At 39.8% G+C, this 21,513-nt stretch overlaps 1 protein-coding gene across 1 annotated transcript; it reads left to right on the top strand.

Moving 5' to 3' along the window:
• Window positions 1-1,486: 1,486 nt before the first annotated feature.
• On the top strand, window positions 1,487-15,824 carry KCNRG (potassium channel regulator). Its single transcript, XM_058184608.1, has 2 exons — window positions 1,487-9,082; window positions 13,255-15,824. The coding sequence occupies exons 1-2, from the start codon at window positions 8,508-8,510 to the stop codon at window positions 13,505-13,507; spliced, it is 828 nt and encodes a 275-aa protein (XP_058040591.1). The 5' UTR covers window positions 1,487-8,507; the 3' UTR covers window positions 13,508-15,824.
• The last annotated feature ends 5,689 nt before the right edge of the window (window positions 15,825-21,513 follow it).

Here is a 21,513-nt window from a genome sequence, read left to right on the forward strand (position 1 = left end):
TAAGTTTATGATCTTGTGGGTTTTGAATTAATAACTGTTGCTTCCTTGAATTTCTTCTTCCAAATATCTACGCTGCCTTTGTTTATTATTCCTTTGCCTGTTGTCCAAGTAAATCAATATCCTCTAATAAACGCTTTGCTCGCCTCCCACACAGTTCCTATAGGTGTCCCTTTGTACATATTAAAATCAAAAATTCTTTTAACTGTTTCACAATAAGTTACATTATCCTCATATCTAAACAGATTTTCATTCAACCTCCATGTTCTACCACCTTTTTTCCCTTGTAATAATTCCATCCATACTGGGCTATGGTCAGTTAAACACCTCGGAAATATCTTCGTTTTCTTCACCCTAGAAAGCAAGTCATTAGAAATTAAAATAAAATCAATGCGTGAAAAAGATTGATGCCTATCAGAAAAAAAAGTAAAATCTCTCTCATCTGGATTCCGTAACCTCCATATATCTCTAAACTCAAAGTCTTCCATCATTTCAAAAAAGGATTTTGGTAATTTTGCATGTATAGGTATCTTCTTGGAGGAGGTTCTCTTATCCCTTCTTGTATCAATTACTCCATTCCAGTCTCCTAATAAAATAAACGAACTATAATCCCAGAGGGTCAACCTCTCATGTAACATTTTGTAAAACTTTTCTTGTTGCTGATTAGGTGCATAAATACCTATCAACAAAGTCTTTTTTGCATCTATCACCAGTTCAATAGCAATAAATCTTCCTTGAATATCTGCCTCAATTAGCTTAGCTGGTATATCCTTCCTGATATATACAACAATTCCATGCTTCTTTTCCAAAGCTGATGCAACAAAATGGTTACCCAATTTTGAATTAATTAAATATTTTTGGTCTGATAATTTTATATGTGTCTCTTGCAAACAAATCACATCATTTTTAAATTGTTTCAAGTAGTGAAATATTTTCCTTCTTTTCTGAGCTGAATTCAAGCCATTAACATTCCATGACAAGATTCTATTTGCCATTACTGGCCTCCTGAAGCTTTGAAGCAGACAACGGAAGCTCCTCCTCCGGTATCTTCCGTCTAGCTCCTCCCACAGCTTCCATAATGGGATCCTGACTTTACTTTGAGACTGTTGCTCTTCTTTACGCTTAAGGGCTCCTCTTGTCACCCTTTGCTCTTGTGGTTCCTCTAATACTGGCAGCAATAAAGGCTCTTGGGTCACCACGCCTTCTTGAGTCTCTTGAAGTTTTTCTATCACTTCTATTTCGACTTTCAAAACTGTAGAAAGAAAATCCTTTGCCTTTAAAACAGTGTCAATTCTATATCTCCTTCCTTGATAGAATAGTGTCAGTCCAACTGGCACCTCCCATCTGAATTGAATCTGATGTTTTTAAGTTCTTGTGTAAAAAGCAAATTCCTTCCTGTCTCTTAACATCTTTGAAGGAATCTCTTTCAACACCTTCAACTCCTGTTCTCCAATTTTTAAAGTTGTCTGATATGAAACTTGCAGAATTTGATTTCTCATAGTCCTTTTCACAAAATAAACCACAATGTCCCGAGGAAGCTTTCTCTGTCTTGCAATCCAAGAATTAACTCTATATATTTTATCAATTTGGTAAGCTACCTCTTGGGGTCCGCTTCAATAAATTCAGCCAATGCTTCTGATATAATTTTTCTTAAGTCTTCCCCACGCTCTTCTCGCATACCACGAATTCTAAGAGCTCCTTCCATAAGTTTATATTGTAATATCACAACCTGATCTTCATTTTGATCCACTTTTTTCTGAACACCTTTCATTTTGTCTTCTAAATGCTTATTTGACTGAGAGATCTGTTGCATTTCCACTTCCAATCCTTCAATTTTTTTACTCAGTCCTTGAACTGCCATAAGAATATCTTCTCTTATTTTTGCATTAAAATTCTCCATCATCTCTTTTGCCTATCTTCAGAAAGTTTTAATTGTTCTTTCAATATTTCCTCAAGACTTGGTTCAGATCCCCTTCTTCCAGAAGGCTTTAAAGGTTTAGCTGCCATTCTGTCTTCAAAAGAATCAGGAATTCAAACTTAATAACTCTCCTTCCCTCCTTTCAGTATAAAAAAACTCCGTTTGTAACAATCCACAAGTAACGCTGCTTCATCGTACTAAAAAATTTTTACTTTCACTTTTAGACGCCATTTTAAAAGTCAATTAATCAAAGACAAAGAAAGGTTTCAAGTTTCAAAAAGGGAGTCGGTACTTGCCGTGCTGATTCTGCATCAAAGTTCGAACGCTTGTGAAATTCCCGTCTGCTTGGAATATCAATCAATTTAATAAGTCCTCTAGAGCAGAAGCGACATTCCTCTCCTTTTCCCTGATAAAAACAGGGGCGTGCTGAAGTTGGAAGGAGTGGAATTCGGTGGGGTCATAAATCCAGGAAAATTCGCTCTTGAGAGCAAACCCCCTGTCAGACCTGCCACTCTTCCACAATTCTGATAACCTCTTTCACCCAGAGATTATGCTAAGCTCAGTGAACAGTGATTTATTTTCTGTTTCACTGACTTTTACAATCTTCTAACACGGAGTGCTCTTTTAGAGCACCCAGCAGGAGGGTGACGTCACTGGAGCCCAAAGTCTCAACATCTTTTTTGCAACGTGGTAACCAAAAATGGATGCAGTATTTCAGGTGTGGTCTCACTAAGGCTTTATAAAGTGGTACTAATACTTCACATGATTTTGATTCTATGCCTGTTGATACAACCAAGCTTTTTTGGCTGCTGCTGCACACTGTTGGGTCATGTTTATCTACTAGGACTCCAAGGTCCCTCTCATAGTTACTGTTTTGGAGCCAGGTTTCGCCTAATCTGTACTTGTATTTTTGTTTTTTTTCTGCTTAAGTGTAAAATCTTGCTTTTCTCCACATTAAATTTCATTTTGTTGGATAGGGCCCATTGTTCAAGTATGTCAAGATATTTTTGGATCCTGAGCTTGTTTTCTGGGATGTTGACTATTCCTGCCAGTTTAGTGTCATCTGCAAATTTGACGAGTTCCCCTTTTATCCCCTCTTCTAAGTCATTAATTAAGATATTGAAGAGTACTGGGCCTAAGAAGGAATCTTTTGTTACCCCCCGCTTATTTCCCTCCATGTAGATGTGGTACCATTAAGGACTACTCGTCGAATAAAGTTTGTCAGCCAGTTACAAATTCATCTGGTGATGATGCTGTCTATCCCATTTTTCTAGTGTACGAATAAGTAGGTTGTGACTGCAAAGAATGCATTAAATAAACAGCTTTCTATCTGTTGCCTGTTACTTCCTTGCCATTTTCTCTCTTTAATGGACCTACTGCTTCCTTAACTTTCTTTATGTTATTTATATGTTGAAAGAAATTTTTTTTGTATTATCTTTGACTTTTGTTGCAAGTCTTTGTTCATTCTGAACCTTTGCTTTCCTGACTTCATCTTTACAGATTCTGGCTATCTGCTGATATTCTGCCATTATATGTCCTTTTCCACTTTTTGTACTTGTCCTTTTTGTTTTTCAGTTTTTCAGAGATATTTGTGCAAGCATGCTGGTTTCTTTTTGGATGTCTTGCTTCTTTTTCCCAGTGGTATTGTGCTGGATTGGGCTCTTATGATCATATTTTTCAGTTTCCCACACTTCTTGAATTGTTTTCCCTTTGAAGATTTTCATCCATGGAATCTTTCTTAGTCTGCCTCTGAGTTTGTTAAAATCAGCTCTTTTAAAGTTTAAGATATTGGTTGGATTATGTTCTGTTGCTTGTATTTGAATTATACTGAATTCCAATATGATGTGGTCACTCTTGGCCAAAGTTCCAGCAACTTCAACTCCCCCTATCACTTCTTTGTTACTAAGAATTAAATCCAATATAGCTTTTCCTCTAGTTCCCTCTTCTATCTTTTGGATGACAAAAGATAGAAGTTGTCAGTTAGGTTGGTTAGGAATCTGTTCAATCTCCCACTTGCTGCAGAGTTTGTCTCCCAGTTGATATCAGGGTAGTTAAAGTCTCCCATTACTACTGTGGTGTGTTTCCTACATACATTTATTAATTTTTTAGCAAAGAGTTCATCTATTTCTTCTGTTTGGTTGAGTGACCTGTAGTATACGCCTATATTTATTTATTTATTTAATATAGCAGTGTCATTCTTTTTTCCTTTTATTGTTTATTGGAATGATGATAAATAACTCAGTAAAAGGGACAATCTAGAATATTGATTTCAAGTCAAATAATAAAATGTTAAAGTAATCTATAGTAGCACCATTATTTTTAGGATCTTGTACAATTATGGGTGGTATATTACAAAAAATGAAGTTGAAAAAAGAGCAGCTCAGAGATAGGAGCTGATGAAATTCTATTATAAATGGTAATTTTTTTTCTCTCAGGAAAAAATTACATGATAACGTTTATAAAATTCCATATTAATGAAAGATTGTATACATTTAAAATTAATTCTTTAATAAAGACTGAATGCTAATAAATATAGTGACTGGAAGTTGAAAAAAAATCCCACAAGAAAAATAAAAATTAATTTTGTATATTGTATTTTTAACAAGAATACATGTCCATGGTCAATTCCAATTTGAAGGCAATTTTATTGTAGTACACTGCAGCAAAAGCAAAAGGGTGAAGGCAGACATCTGTGCACCTGTCTTCCGCTCCTTAAACTCAATGTTTTTTTGTTCTGCAGGATCACAATTCACCTATGGAAGGCAACCATGCAAACTTAGGAAATGATGTAGCTGTTTAATTTTTTCAGACAAGGCATAACTAAAATATGACTAGCATAGTTCATATGTAGTGAATTTCATCAACTGTGATGGAGAAGACACTACAATACATAAAATGGTGACTAGACAACCCACAACTTTTTTGCTCATTGTTTCAGAGATATTTCCTTATCTAAACAGAGAAATAGAATGATCACAGGCAGGCAAAAAAGCAGTGGGAGCAGGAGCAACTTCTGATGTCTGCTGGTTTCGCCATTGACTTTCTTTGTAGGAAACAGAAATCCATTTTAGTAGTTATAGTTCCTAGGCAAATTATTATTATTATTATTATTATTATTATTATTATTATTATTATTATTATTATTATTATTATTATTATTATTATTTATTCGATTTTTATACCGCCCTTCTCCCGAAGGACTCAGGGCGGTGTACAGCCAAAAGTAAAAACAGGCAATACAATATACAATTAAAATACAAATTAAAAAACTTATTTTATAATTGGCCTAAAAAACTTTAAAATATATAAAACTAAAACCCCTTAAAATTAATAATAGAAAATTTAAAATCAATAAAATTTAAAATCAATAAAATTTAAGCCAGCCCAGCGCGAATGAAAAGATGTGTCTTCAGTTCGCGGCGGAAGGTCCGAAAGTCAGGTATTTGGCGTAAACCCGGGGGAAGCTCGTTCCAGAGTGTGGGAGCCCCCACAGAGAAGGACCTTCCCCTGGTGGCCACCAGCCGACATTGCTTGGCGGACGGCACCCTGAGAAGTCCATCTGTGAGAGCGTACGGGTCGGTGGGAGGCATGCGGTAACAGCAGGCGGTCCCGTAAGTACCCAGGCCCTAAGCCATGGAGTGCTTTAAAGGTAGTGACCAAAACCTTAAAGTGCACCCAAAAGGCCACAGGTAGCCAGTGCAGCCTGCGCAGGAGCGGTGTTATGCGGGAGCTACGCGAAGCTCCCTCTATCACCCGCACAGCTGCATTCTGGACTAACTGAAGCCTCCGAGTGCACCTCAAGGGGAGCCCCATGTAGAGAGCATTACAATAATCCAAGCGAGAGGTAACGAGCGCATGAGTGACTGTGCACAAGGCATCCCGATCAAGGAAGGGGCGCAACTGCCGAACCAGGCGAGCCTGGTGGAAGGCCCCCCTGGAGACGGCCGTCAAATGATCTTCAAACGACAGCCGTTCATCCAGGAGGACACCTAAGTTACGCACCCTATCCTTTGGGGCCAATAACTTGCCTCCAACAGTCAGCCGCAGCTGCAGCTGACTGAATCGGGGTGCCGGCATCCACAGCCACTCCGTCTTGGAGGGATTAAGCTTGAGCCTGTTTCTCCCCATCCAGACCCGTACGGCTTCCAAACACTGGGACAGCACTTCAACAGCTTCATTGGGGTGGCCCGGGGTGGAAAAGTACAGCTGGGTGTCATCAGCGTACAGCTGGTATCTCACCCCAAAGCCACTGATGATCTCACCCAATGGCTTCATATAGATGTTGAACAGAAGGGGCGAGAGGATCGACCCCTGGGGCACCCCACAAGTGAGGCACCTCACGGTCGACCTCTGCCCCCCTGTCAACACCGTCTGCGACCGGTCAGAGAGATAGGAGGAGAACCACCGATAAACGGTGCCCCCCACTCCCAATCCCTCCAACCGGTGCAGCAGGATACCATGGTCGATGGTATCAAAAGCCGCTGAAAGGTCTAATAGGACCAGGGCAGAGGAATAACCCCTGTCCCTGGCCCTCCAGAGATCATCCACCAATGCGACCAAAGCTGTCTCCGTGCTGTATCCGGGTTGGAAGCCGGACTGGAACGGGTCTAGATAGACGGTTTCATCCAGGTATTGGGGTAGCTGTCTATACACCACAGCCTCTTTGCTGTTTCAAAAGGCTAGCGATAGACTCGTGATTAGAAAGTGACCAGCATCCCCTAAAATGAACTACTAACATCTTAGAAACATGTAAGAGCTGAAACAATTTACCGTTGTATTCTTGAAAATAACTATTCTGAGGTGCAATTAAATGGAAAATTAATGTAATTACACTTGTTAACTGCATGGAAGCCCCAGAAACTATAGAAATTTTTGTACACCTGTTATAATAAATCCCTAAGACCACATTTAGCATGGTATGGAATATTAATTGTTAACTAAACTGGTTTTCAACAAAGGATCAAATCAGTTTATTTTTATTTTATATCTATTAATGCTTTAGATTTATCACCCAGGTATTGTCATTGTAATAGAATGTCCTATGATTTATTCTGCTAAGTATATTATTGTATTTATTTGTTTCACTTTGTTTTTACATTTTGCTTGTTATTGACCAAATATTGATTGATTGATTTGTGTCTTTTGAAGGGAGTTTTATGAAAAAAATCATCCCTCAATTTGTTGTAAACCCTACTTAGGTTTTCTTTACTTCCTCTATTACTGTAATAAACAATTTGTGCTTCAGTGAAAGAGTGTCTAATGAACCCTTTCATAAATAAAATTTGTGGGAAATTGATGAGAGAAATCTCTTACACTGTACCTCAATATATTTGGCTTCCATTAATTTTTTTCTTTTAACAACAAAGTAGATTACAACAATTTTTTTCTTTTACAACGAAGTAGATAATTCAGAGGTCTGAGCCTCTCTTAATGAGCTTTGTGGTTGAGTGAAATATGAACCTTCATCTCAATTAGATGTTAATATCCTTAATCACAATAATATATGGCTCCCTAAACTAGCTAGGAAAAGGATTGTGCACAAATACAGGCTGTGCACTGAGATGAGTCTGTATACTGTAGCACTATACTGTAGTCCCAACAGTTGAAATACACATTGCCAAATTATTATTTTTTATATTTAATAATGTATCCTTTGCCAAATCGATTTAAATTCAGAATAAAAGTTGAATCATGGAATCTGAATTGAACTTCCAAGTCAAATCTTTGCCTTGCTGGATAACAAATAGCTACCAGATTCAAGAAACAAAGATATGGTCTGTAGTATTGTTTAAATAGCCTAAAAAGGCAATCACTATTGCTATATTGTGAAGCTCCGGTTCTGAATTTTAAAAGCATGATCATTTGCTTTTAAGACCAGCACAATGTATAGAATTGTGATTCTTGTAGAGTAACAAGAATAAGATTATTTGGGTTTGGAAAGTAATCAAGAAAAGATCCAGAAATTCAGCAAATAAACACATTTTTAAACAATGCCACAGTCATGAGGTATCTGGACTGTGGGCAGAAGTATAGATTAAGGTTGAATTTTGCATGACTTTTTTTGTGTGTCTTCAAGTCAGTGTTGACTCTTCATGCCTGCCTAGACAAGTCCCTGCGGTTTTCCTGGCAAGATTTCAGAAGTAGTTTGCCATTGCCTTCTTCCTAGAGCTGAGGGGGTGACTGGCCCAAGGCCACCCAGCTGATTTTGTGCCTAAGGCAGGACTTAGTTCTAACTATCTCCCAGTTTCTAGCTTTTATCCTTAACCATTACACCAAGGCTATACCAAAATAACTACCTTTTTTTTCAGGGGGGAAATAAACCTTATAGACTGGCAAATCTCCAGCAACTTCCTGAAATACCAGTTGTGAGGCTTCTGCTGTCTTTTTAAACAGTTTAGTTATAAAGTGCCCGGGAGACCAATCTTGTAAACAATGCAATGTGTACCTATGTTGTTTTTGTTGCTGGGCAATCCTATGCTTGTGAAATTCTACTGTAAGTGTAAGCAGAAATCAATTTAGGGGTGGGTTTCTTTGCAGAATTTGTATAATATTGGGAAATATCTACTGCCTCAATTTTCCTGTGAAGAAGAGGATGAGTAATCAAGATGTAATTGTTTTAAATGTGGGCGGGCTTAAATTTACCACAAGATCTTCTACACTACGAAGGTTCCCTGAGTCAAGATTGGCAAGAATGTTGAATGGAAATGACCCTGAATTTAAGTTGCTAAATGGCCAGTATTTTGTGGATCGTGATGGAGTTCTGTTCAGCTATATTTTGGATAGCTTAAGAACACTCCAGCTTGCCCTACCTAGTGACTTTGCAGACTACAAGAGATTGCAGAGAGAAGCTGACTTCTATGAACTTTATTCTGTAGCTGATCTACTACATCAGGAAAATTTGCTGAAACCCAAACCAGAGATCTTAGAAATACGATTCTTGCTCCAAGAAATGCAGGGCTTTTTCCGCATATTTGGTTCCTGCAGCATTACTATTGATGAGCTGGCTGACCGGATCACAACCTTTGCAGAAAATTTTGTAGGAATGAACTGGAAAAGTCATCGTGTCCCTTCTCAGCAGTCACTGTCTCCCCTTTCTTTGGAGAGGCCTTCTCATCATGATCTTGTCTTCCAGTGTGGCATCACCTACAGCGATCAATCTCTTGCAAGGTATTTTTGAAATTATTTCTGTATGTCACCATAGAAAAATTTGATAGGTTCTCAATGGAACAGGTAGAGTTACATAGAAGTATGTCTATGGAGATTCTCAGTCATCCAGGTCATGGTTGTCCCAAATGTGCTTTTTCAAGAGGCAACTGGAGTTTCTGTTTTTTCTTTGAAAACGTTTTGCTTCTCATCCAAGAAGCTTCTTCAGCTCCTTCCATTCCCCACCATCCTGTCAGACCTAAAGAAGCTTCTTGGATAAAAAGTAAAACATCTTCAAAGAAAAACCAGAAAGTTTAGTTGCCTCTTGAAAAAGTACCTTTGGGACATTACATGGAAGTAGTTATTACAAGTACCTGGACTTAAAGTTAGTTTAGATACTGCTCTGGGTTAAATGAGTGAAAGCTGGGCTACCACCCCTATATTACAAATTTCACTTCATGAACATAAGAGAGAATACAGTATTGTATAACATGATGGTAGAAAACCATGAAGAGCTTGAAAGGAGTTATTATTTACATTGAAGAATATAATATAAACCAACAAAATTACCCATCCCAAAGTAGGTTAAAATTAGCAAGTTGAATAAGACTTCTTTAAATATAACTAAATTTTTCATACTCCTGATATCATTATGAAACCCTAAAGCCAGCTGGGAAAAAATTTAAAACCAAGGAACCCTCATTAAGAATACCTTTGTTCTCAGAATCGGAAACAAAAATGATGTCAGAAGAGTGCAGAGTTTATTGCCAATCACATTGAACAAAAAGGCATTCCCAGCTACAGTAGTTCTAAGTTAGTGGTGGGGAACCTTTTACTCACCGAGTACTGAACAGTACATGCTTTGCGCACACACGTGCCATCTGTGCTAATGCACGGCTCCTCCCCCATGCGCTGTGCGTGCAACCGCACCATCTGTGCATGTGCACAGCTTTCACATGCGCCCCCACCGTGCGCTGTGTGCACAACCGCACAATCTGCACATGTGCACAGCTTTTGCGCATGCCCCACCATGTGCTGCATGCACAATCACACAATCTGCACGTGTGCATGTTTTTTGCGTGCGCAATTCACATGTGCAAATGTTGTCTGTGCATGCGCACGCTGCACACCAGTCCTCTCGCATGCAGAAAAGCTCCGAAGACCAGCTGGGTCCCCTCAGTTGTGCACTTGCACACCAGAGCCCCGAAAACCAGCTGGGGCAGGTGCGCATGTGCAGCTGCAAGTGAGTTGAGCAACAGCTCACGTGCCGGAAAAATGGCTCTGTGTGCCACTTCCGGCACACATGCCATAAGTTTGCCATCACAGTTCTAAATAATTATGGGCTGCATATTTTACCTATTCCCGTCAAGAATTATATCAAATGAAGAACTGTGCATATTGTGGAATGCAGTGATTTATTTTTCAGAAAAGTTACTGCTTTGTATAGCTGAAAATAACTCCAAGTAAAACAAAATGGTACTATAGTCTTGAAAAGACAGAACCATGAATGACAGATACTATTACATAGATGAATGAAATTACTAAAAGAAATCAAGCATAACTTGAGATTCCAGCTGAGTCAGTGGATTCAAGAAGCATATTTGCAAGATGGAGGGAAAGGAACATGTCCTATAGTGAAAATCCAAACAAGTTTTAAAATACCTTCTGTGAATTTCTAAACCCTGGAAATTTCCAAATCCTTACTTTAATTAACAAGTAATTACTAATGAATTGTGAGGGTAAATAGGAATTCAGGCAGTGGTGGGATTCAAATAATTTAATAACCGGTTCTTTGCCCTAATGATTTCTTCCAACAACCAGTTCACCAAACTGCTCAGAAGGTTAACAACCGGTTCTCCCAAAGTGGTGTGAACTGGCTGAATCCCACCGCTGAATTCAGGGAATAGAAAACATGCTGACAGATATATAATGGAATCTTACCTAGGCTGTAAAAATCATTTGGTTTGATCATAAATCAAACCAAAATTTGCACCTACCTGAAGTTCTCCAAAAGTAGAAGAGGTCTTTTAATGTGATGCTGGAACTTAAGGCCCAGGACAAATGTTTGTTATTAGCTCTTGTTCTCCTTTACAACTGAGAAGATAGCAACTCATTTCCAAGAGATAAGTTATTTGCTTTTCAAGTGCCCCTAATGCCACATCACAGAGAAGCCTTACCTGTGCTTGTGAAGTCAGTGTAACAGTGGAAGAATCAGTATACTTCTAAAGATAGAGAAAAGGGGCAAAAAGTTTCTGATAACACAATCTTAAGGGGGATCCTTGTTAGGAGCAGGAGGAGAAGAAAGAGTATGAACTTAATCCTAGATGAGAAAAAGAAGTTTTGCACATATTTGTGTGTAAGAGAATTCATTTCCATCTTTTTTTTCTATTTCAAAAATATGCAAAATGTTTTTGTATGGTCACGGTCATGTTGACTGTGTTGTGAAGTTAAGTACATTAGCCAATTTTCTTTACTTCTCTAATAGCACTGATATAATAGTAAACCAAGATTCTTAAATTTCTATGAACAAATTTGATATTAGCACACAGCTATCAATGTTTTGCCCTTCCACTTATATGAGCAGGTAAAAAAATCAATAAATTTGCTTAGCATTCTGAGTAGCATCTACAAAGCAACTTAATAAACCAACTACTTGCCAGATTAACCTTTAATAAGTTATTCTTACAGTAAGAATGTGAAAGAAATTTTGTCATATATAAAGAGGTTGTCCTGAAGATAGATAATACGGCAAAAAGGAATTAAATAGGTCTGCCACAGCAGAATTTATCAAAAGCTACATTCAGATGGGAAGTATGACAGGCAATGGTGAGGCAAACAGTGCATAGGATTGCCCCCAAAAGTAAATGGGAATGTTATTTCTCCTAAGCAGGCTCTACAGGAGGACATATGACTTACCAAAGATATAATGTGCTTTGAATGAGGGTTTCGAAATTAGGAGCTGGGGACGCTAAGTTTTCAAATTCCCCATCTCTGATGGATAAAATGCCATTAGATCCATTGTTATTTCTTTTTGACTATATTATCATCTAAATCATTGTGATCATAAACAGTAATATCCTTTAACGTCCCTGTGGCTAGAGGTTTTAATGCAAGATATTAGAACTTTGCCTGTTCTAAAACACTTGCTAAAGTAAATAATGGGTTTTGTACATACACACATATATACATACATACATCATACATACATACATACATACATACATATGACTTCAGAAACAGAGTTGTTAATGCCTGGAATGCACTACCTGACTCTGTGGTCTCTTCCCAAAATCCCCAAAGTTTTAACCAAAGACTATCTACTATTGACCTCACCCCATTCCTAAGAGGTCTGTAAGGGGTGTGCATAAAAGCACCAACGTGCCTACCGTTCCTGTCCTAATGTTCCCTTTGATTGTATCCAATTTCATATAGTTATTACATACTTATGGTTTTATATATATGCTTATATATCGTATAGTTATTTCATGCTTATGCTTATATATAATGTTGTGACAAATAAATAAATAAAAATAAATAAAATAAATATCATCCAATTAAGAGAAATAATATACAAATGTAAATCAAGCAGGTTCTGCTTTCTAAGATAAATATATTGTTCAGTTATTCAAACTGTTAGGTTTTTCTAAACTGATTTCTTTACGAAAATATAGCAATAGCAAACCCCAGGACCATTCAAATGGAAAAGGAAACTAGTGCCCCTTCAATCTCAACCATAAAATTTTTGCAAAGTGTCAATTATTATAATATAAAACATTTTATGGTACCTCTGGCACTTGCTTTTCAGAAGCCCAGCAAAATCCTGCACCTTTCACAATCGCCAAAAAACTTTTATTAGTTCAGGACATTGAAGTTAACTTATCTTTTAGTGCACTTAAATCTTCTGTCAATCTTTAAAAATAAAGTCTACTTCAGTTTAGCTTGAACTAATGGCATGTATTATTTTGGCGATATAGATCTGGCAACGTGTTTTGCAAAGCCCTCCCACCCCAATTTCCAGACTAGATTAGAGACTTGGGGTTTCTTAGAGGTCTGATAAAAAGAATCTCCCCTTGCTTAATTTTTCAGTACTAGCCAAGGTTAAAAAATTGCAGTGTTTAAAAGTTTAATAAAAAGTAAGAACATTGAAAATGCTTACTAAATTAATACTAACATATTTATCTCCTTTCCTTCTACAGATATGTTTCTATAAAACCTGATAAGAGGAAGCTGTTTAATGGAGCTAATGTTCTTGGACTACTGATTGATATCTTACTCAAAGATGGATTTCGTTTACTAAGTTCTAGGACTGTTTCAGCTGAGGAAAAAATTGAATGTTATTGTTTTGAAAGAATGAGATCACCCGAGATCTTTACCATCAATATCACACAAACAAAAAGAGCTACTACTATGCAACCATCAAAACAAATCCAGATGAACAGGACCAAATGATACAATTTTTTAAGAAATATTGTATGAAGTATAAAGTTGTATGTTATCCTGTCTCTTCTTGGGGATTTGGATGGCCATATAAATGTGATAAATAAATAATCAATTATAATTGAAAACGAGCAAAATTCTTGTTTGCAGCTTAGAATTTTTTGAAGATTTTTGTTACTGAAATGACAATTAGGGTAAATTTAGGGATAGATTATCATTGGCCACAGCTCCAGCCATTACAACTAATGGTTTAAGATAATCAGAATTATTATTAAAACCTGGAGGTTCACAGGTTATTCAGTTCTGTTGTAAAGATTTCAATCAATTAATTCCCTTATTGGTCATGTCTCAACTTATTTTTCCAACAGTCATCATCATTTGATGCTCATGGAAGCAGTCTCTGGCAGGATGTGGTGATATTGACTTTGGAGATTTATTAATATTGACATTTTTATTTATTAATCCCACTCCACACAAGTATTTTCTGTTCTCTTTAGTTCTACTTAGAATGTTGGCAATATTGCATACTTCAATTTTTCAATGTAAATACAGTAGTGTAACAATGGAATCCATACTAACACACAGTGTACATTTCTAAAAATTTCGATCAGGTGCAAAAGACCAGGTCCATACATGGAGGTTCAATTAAACTGATTTACTGCTAACAGTCTCTGTACAGGAATCAAAGCAGGTTGGCATCTGCTTAGAGTTAGATATGGGTCAATGGCACGCAAGGGGAATTGGACTTAATTCTCATGCCAACATAGGGACTCTAGGCCGATCCACTTTTCACTCCACCCCCCAGGTTCTACTATTTCTTCTCCTACAATTTCAGTCTTATTCCAAATATTAAAAATGTACAAATGTAATTTTTTGTCCTTATTACAGTCATGCTCATGCTTTAGTTGCTATATCTTGGGTGGAAATGACTTCATGTGGAGTTTGCCTCACGATTTAGCAATTTAATATTTGGACAAATGATATTTTCAAAAATAGTGTACATGTAATTTTCTTTTGTATTTATTACCTGCTACTAAACTTATGTAGAGATTTATGTAATAAGACATGTCTTTTATAATTTCCATAGGGGATACATAGACACTGTAAAATATCTATGTGTGTGTGTTAAAAATGACTAAGTGATACCTACACAAATTAACAAGAAATGCATGTGAATTATCTTACAAGTTATATGAAAACAGTGGGAACCCATTAATTTGGTGCATATCTATTTCTGACTTATAGTGCCAGCCTCATTTGGTTACTCAGAATACATTCCATTCTCTGATTTAAAATGATATTCCATTCTGATTTTTGATGAGAATGTGATAAAATATTTTTCTTCAATTTAAAGATCTTGTGGAAAGTATGAAGGCAAGCAGGGCAAAGTCAATCATGAAAGTTATTGGTAGGGCTACCAGAAATGAGTTGCAAAAATCTAGAGTAGACTCAGAATGCATTAAAGAAGTACTGAAAACTCTGCTGCCATCTCGTGGTCATTTGAAATTTTGCAGACTAGATCTAGTGACCCTACCATTACTTATCTGTGGTCCAATCAGGCAGAATTTCTCAAGATAATCTGTCCTAATCCATGTATTCCAAAACTCTTGATTTCAGCAGTCAATCTACTTCAAGAGACTTGCTGAAGAATAGAACAGCCTTACTTCAACTGCACAATTGATATTGGAGATTCATTCTAGTCTCTATAATTTTTTAACTTTCTCATCCGCTATGTCTTCCTGCTTGTAAAGCTTGCAAAGAAGTTTTGTATTATTTCATTTTTTTCTTCTCGTTGTATTATATCATTTTCATCTTGTAGTTGTTGTATTATTCTCCTTCCTTTTTCTTTTCTTAATTTATAAGCTAACCATTGTCCTATTTTATTCGCATTCTCGAAATAGTTTTGTTTTGCTATCCTAATTTTCTGTGCTATTTCTTTTTGTGTTATCAAATTAATCTTATGTTTCATAATATTCAATTTTTCTTTTATCTTTTTGTTTTGTGGGTCTTTTTGTACTTCATATTCTATTTTTTTAATTCTTCCCACAAGCTTTCTAAATTGATCTCTCTTTTCTTTATTTTTCTTGGAATTATATGCAATGGTCAGTCCCCTTATAAAGGCTTTTGTGGTATCCCACAGATTTTGTATTGAAGTATCCTCCTTTTTGTTGTATTTGAAAAAATATTTTCAATTCACTCTCTAACATCTGTATCTATTTTTTAACTTTGCATAAGTTTTGGTTCGTTTTCCATCTTTTATTTTGTTTCTGGCCCTTCCATTCTAATGTAATCGGATTATGGTCTGCCCAATTGTTTTTCAACTTCGATTTCATTTTGAATTTCTGCTGTTGTCCAGGCCATATCGATCCTGGACCACAATTGATGTAGGTATGAATAAAATTATATTGTTTATGTGTTCCATGTGTCTCTCTCCATATATCTTGAAAATTGAACTCAGATACTATGTCAAAGAAGGTTCTTGGTAATATACTTTTCTTCTTTTTGTTTTTTTTAAATACTTTTATAATCTCTCTGAGCATCTGCTACAGAATTAAAATTTCCAATCATACAAATCCTTTCGTACTTCAAGTCTAATATTCTCTTATGTACCTTCTAAAAGAATTGTTGTTGATTTTTATTCGGGGCATATATTACTAAGAGTCACATTTCTTTTTGTTCTATCTTCAGTTCCAACATCAAAATTCTACCTTCGTCGTCTGCATCTCTTAAGTCTGATTTTATTTTTTCCTTAACATATATGGCAATACCTCCTTTCTTTTTGTCTGCTAAAGTTGTGTATAATGTTCCTAATTTTCTATTTTCTAATAATTTTCTATAACCTTTTTGTATATGAAGACCTATCACTTTAGCTTCCAATTTCCTTAGTTTATTAAATATTTGTGTCCTTTCCTTTGGGATAGTTAATCCGTTGATGTTTATTAAAAACAGCTTTATTACTTCTCTCATTCTCTACTTGATCTGTCTTTTTGTGCTTCTAGTCTCTCTTACTACCATTTCTTTTGCTCCTTCTCTTTCTATCCTTTTTTTTCCTTGTTTCTTTTGTGTGTCTTTCTCTTTTTCTGCTTCTTCCAAATTCTCTTCCTCCTGCCTTCTAGTCTCTAATTCTTCCCTGCTCTCTTGATAGTCCCCCTGCACAAAGTGATTTTCATAAAATTCCTTTGCTTTCTCCAATGTCTCAATCCTATATTTCTTCTCTTGCCATGTCACAAATAGGCACTCAGGTATCAACCATAGAAACATTACTTTGTGTTAGATTCGGGCAATAACGAGGCAGGAGACCAGGATAGTGACAACAGCTCTTTACTATATGGTGAACCCAGCAACTCGGGCTGGGAAAAACCTCTCTTTAAATACAGTTTAGCCGGAGGCTTCAACCAATCAGCAACGTGCTTTTTTCCCGCCAAAACATTTAAAGATACATTACACTCCTTCCCTCCCAGAAAACACTTTACCATTATTTACATGAAATTTACATATTATTTTTCAACGTAATCACGCAAGTAGACTGGGCGTCTCCTGACTCTTTCGGACCTGCGCAATTCATTCTCTGGGAGTGAGTCGAGCTGACCGGAGGGACTGTCTGTTCCTCTCAGCTCCTCCTCTAGGCCATCCGGCCCTGGATTATTTGCAGAGTCGTCCCTGCTGTTTTTTGACGGAACCTGTTGGCGTCGCTGGACCTCCTGGAAGTCAGATAAGTCCCGCGTTTGCCCCGGGTTTGAGTCAGCTGTGGATTCAAACATTGTATAGTCAGGGCCTGTTTCGTCTAATTCGGATTGTTCGGTTATGCGTTTTCTTATTTGGTCTATGTGGCGCTTCCATACCCGGCCATCCTTTATCTCCACTAAATATGATTTGGGACCTGTTATTTCTAGGATTTTTCCTGCTAACCAGGTCGGGCCTTCGCTATAGTTGTGTGCCCACACTAGGTCGCCTATTGCCATCCCTCTTGTTTTACCGAGTGCCCCCTTGTAACCGTCTGGTGTGTAGTTTGGGTTTAAGCGGTCTAGTGGGCACCTGAGCTCACCCATTAATAACTCTGCTGGGCTTCTGCCAGTTGTGACACAGGGAGTTCTGTGTTGGACGGCCAGGAAGGTATCGATTTTTGTTTGCCAGTCGCCTGGCCTGATCCTGGACAATGCCTCTTTTGCGCTCCGAACGGAACGTTCTGCAAGGCCATTCGTCGCAGGGTGGAAAGGCGCCGAGAGGACATGCCGGATGCCCTCTTCTGCCAAGTACCCCTCAAACTGGGTTGCCGTGAATTGCGGGCCGTTATCGGAGACTAACGTGTCGGGCAACCCATGGGTTACAAATAGGTGCCGTAGGACTGAGATCACAGCCTCGGCTGTCATGGATCTCATGAGAATGATTTCCAGCCATTTGGAGTAGGCATCGACTACCACCAGAAAGGTTTGGCCGTGGAAGGGGCCGGCAAAATCGATGTGGATCCTAGACCAGGGCCCTTGGGGTCTCTCCCATTCCCGAATCGGGGCCGTTGGGGGTAGCGGTCTGGACTCCTGGCAGGCCTGGCATTTCCCTACCCTCTCAGCAATTTCCGAGTCCATTAAGGGCCACCACACATAGCTTCTCGCTAGACCCTTCATCCTCACGATCCCTGGGTGACCTTCGTGAAGGAGATCCAATACCTTTTTTCTCAATTTCTCTGGGATCACCACTCGATCCCCCCATAGCAGGCACCCCCCTTGAGCCGAAAGTTCCCCCCGTTTTTTTACAAACTCTTTAAATGCGCCCGCCAGCGGGCCACCCTCTTTGTACCCAACCAAGTACAGTTTGTATTGTAATGTCCTTATACGAAGCCCGAGCCACCTCTTTGGATGTGACTGGGCCAGAGTCCAAAGAGTCAATTAGCAGAACTGGTATCCCTGGAGTGGGGTCTTCAATAGTCTCTGATAACGGGCATCTGCTCAGTGCGTCTGCATGCCCTAATTCCTTTCCTGGCCGGTGTAGCAATTTGTAAGAATACGCTGCCAGGAAGATAGTCCATCGGGTCAGTCTTGGCGAAAGTGCCACGGGCGTTGGGCGGTCGCCTGCCAGCAGACCTAGCAAAGGTCTATGGTCCGTGATGATTTCAAAATCACGACCAAATACATACTCATGGAATTTCTTTACCCCTGCGACTATAGCCAAGGCTTCCTTATCAAGCTGGCTATAATTCCTTTCAGTTGATGACATGGTTCGGGAGTAGTATGCAATAGGGGCTTCTGTGCCATTAGGTAACCTGTGGCTGAGCACAGCCCCCACCCCATAGGGAGATGCATCGCAGCTTAACACTAGTGGTAGTGTGCCATTGTACTGGATAAGGAGGCTATCACTCGTTAGGAGATTTTTTACCCCTTCGAATGCCCTAGCTTCTGCCTTTCCCCAAGACCATGCAGCCATTTTTGCTAGTAATTTATGCAGCGGCTCGGCTACCGTTGCCTTATTCCTTAAGAATACTGCGTAGAAGTTGACCAGACCCAAGAATGCCTGTAACTCCGTTTTGTTCTTTGGAGCCGGGGCCTTCCTGATGGCCCGTACCTTGCTCTCAGTGGGGTGAATCCCTTCCCTGTCTATCCGGTAGCCCAGGAATTCCACAGACTCAACCCCGATCTGGCATTTGTTCAGTTTAACCGTGAGACCGGCAGACCGGAAAATGCCCAAAACTTTTCGCAGCCTTACCCCTAATTCCTCTAAATTTTCAGCGGATATCAGTACATCGTCAAAATATGGTACCACCCCTGGTAGGCCCTGCAATAGCCGCTCCATCAGGTTCTGAAATAACCCTGGAGCTACACTGACCCCAAACTGTAATCGGGTACACTTAAACGCCCCTCTGTGAGTCACAATTGTCTGTGCTTCGGCTGTGTTGCTATCTACGGGCAGCTGTTGATAGGCTTGGGCCAGGTCTAGCTTGGCAAAAACTTGCCCTTGCCCCATTGAGTGCAGTAAGTGCTGTACCACCGGAACGGGGTAAGCACTCTTTTGCAACGCTTTGTTAAGCGTTGCCTTGTAGTCAGCGCAAATCCGGACCGATCCGTCCGGTTTGACTGGGGTGACTATAGGGGTCTCCCACTTAGCATGGTCAACTGGCACTAGAATTCCCTGGTTTACTAGTTTGTCCAGTTCCCGGTCAATCCTGGGCTTTAGGGCAAACGGGACCCTCCTAGCCTTTAGACGGATAGGGGCAACTTGGGGGTCTAAGTTAAAGGATATAGGGGTCCCCTTGTACTTGCCCAGGCAGTCTTTGAAAACGTCCCCAAACTCCTTCGTGAGTGCGTCTTTGAGGTCGACTTCGTTTCTGAAGATTCGGTCACTCCATGCCCAATGCTCGGAACCAGTCCAGTCCCAACAAGCTTGGCAGGGTCCCATCGACGATGGTGATGGGCAGAGTTTTCTTGTAGTGTCCATACTCGGCGTGACGGACGTTACCCTCGAACAGGGATGCGATTCCCTGGTAGTCCTGTACTTTAGTCTTTGTGGTTTCAGCTTGCGCTTTGCGATGGCGGGTAAGGCTCTCACGAGGTTGTCCCAGGACATGATCGTGATCGATGAGCCGGTGTCCACCTCCAATCGGCACGGCACCCCCTCAATCTTTGCTTTTGTGAAGATTTTCTTTCTAGGCGTGTTGATGCGTGACCCACTCACGACAGTTTGATTTAATTTCGCGCCTTTTTAAACTGACCACTCGGGCGCTTTCGTTCAGCGCTCTGATTGGCCGGTTTGAATTTTTGGCGGGAAGGTTGGGGAGCTCGACAGACCTGTGCTTGGTGCCCCTTCCTTTCGCATCGCCGACAAGTTGCATCTTTAAATCTGCATTGTTGTCGTTGGTGTTGCCCTCCGCAACTCGCGCAGTCGCCCCGGTCGTCTTTCTCCGGCCTCCCGGTGTGGAAAACTCCTTCTTCCTCCTCACCGTCCGATTCGGCCTGGACCTCTTCATTGTGGACCGGGGTTGATTTCGCACCAGCCGTTGGTGTGACCTGCTTCTGTAAGGTCTCTGCCGCTTGGGTGGACATCTCGTGCGCCCTGGCTTCGTCCAAGGCGTTTGCTAGCGTTAGGTTGCTCTTAGACAGTAGCCGCCTCCGCAAACGGATGTCCCTGACCCCGCGGATGAGTTGCTCCAGCAATGCCTCGTCCAAGTCTCGATACTCGCAATGTTTTGAGGCTTTTCTTAGGGCGGCCATGTATGCACTGATGGACTCGCCTTCTTGCTGTCTGCGCTCCCCGAATTCAAACCGTTGCACATACTTGGATGGCATCGGTGCAAAATGTGCTTTCAGCAGAGTCTGCAGAGTTTGCCACGGTACCGACTGTACCGGCGTTGGCTCAGCCAGGGATTCTGCGGTGTCGAAAACTTCTGGTCCGCAGTGGCTCAGGAAATAGGCTTGTTTCCTGTTGTCGGAAACTCCTTGAAGTTCGTTTGCTTCGAGGAAACACTCGAAGCGAGCCATGTATGACCCCCATTTCTCCTTAGCTGGGTCGAATGGCGCTGGCGGTGTGTAGCCGGACATCGCTGCTTTCCGCCCTTGTTTTGCTGGGTTCGCGTCTTCCTGGTGAGTTCAGCTCTTTTCCTGGCGCTCTTAGCCTCGAGATCCCACCTTCGTCGCCAGTGTTAGATTCGGGCAATAACGAGGCAGGAGACCAGGATAGTGACAACAGCTCTTTACTATATGGTGAACCCAGCAACTCGGGCTGGGAAAAACCTCTCTTTAAATACAGTTTAGCCGGAGGCTTCAACCAATCAGCAACGTGCTTTTTTCCTGCCAAAACATTTAAAGATACATTACACTTTGTATTTAGTCGAGTTGACAAAAATTGATATTGATGCCTTTGGTCTCTTATTCTTCATAGAACCTGTTTCAATACTATGATTTCTTTACCTCTGTAGGTTAATGTTCCCTCTCTTGTCCTCTTATACACTTCATCTCTTATTGTTTGTTTTGTGAATTTAATGTGTACCTCCCTCACCAACCTATGCCTTTATGAGTAGTTTGTATATACTT

The sequence above is a fragment of the Ahaetulla prasina genome, chromosome 1 (assembly GCF_028640845.1).
Source record: "Ahaetulla prasina isolate Xishuangbanna chromosome 1, ASM2864084v1, whole genome shotgun sequence".
Classification (NCBI taxonomy): domain Eukaryota; kingdom Metazoa; phylum Chordata; class Lepidosauria; order Squamata; family Colubridae; genus Ahaetulla; species Ahaetulla prasina.

What these genes read in the sequence shown, in the direction of transcription:
- KCNRG (XM_058184608.1), top strand. Translation starts at nt 8,508, where the DNA reads ATGAGTAATCAAGATGTAATTGTTTTAAATGTGGGCGGGCTTAAATTT. An exon ending in AGCGATCAATCTCTTGCAAG is followed by an intron (nt 9,083 to 13,254) that starts GTATTTTTGAAA and finishes TTCCTTCTACAG; the next exon opens with ATATGTTTCTATAAAACCTG.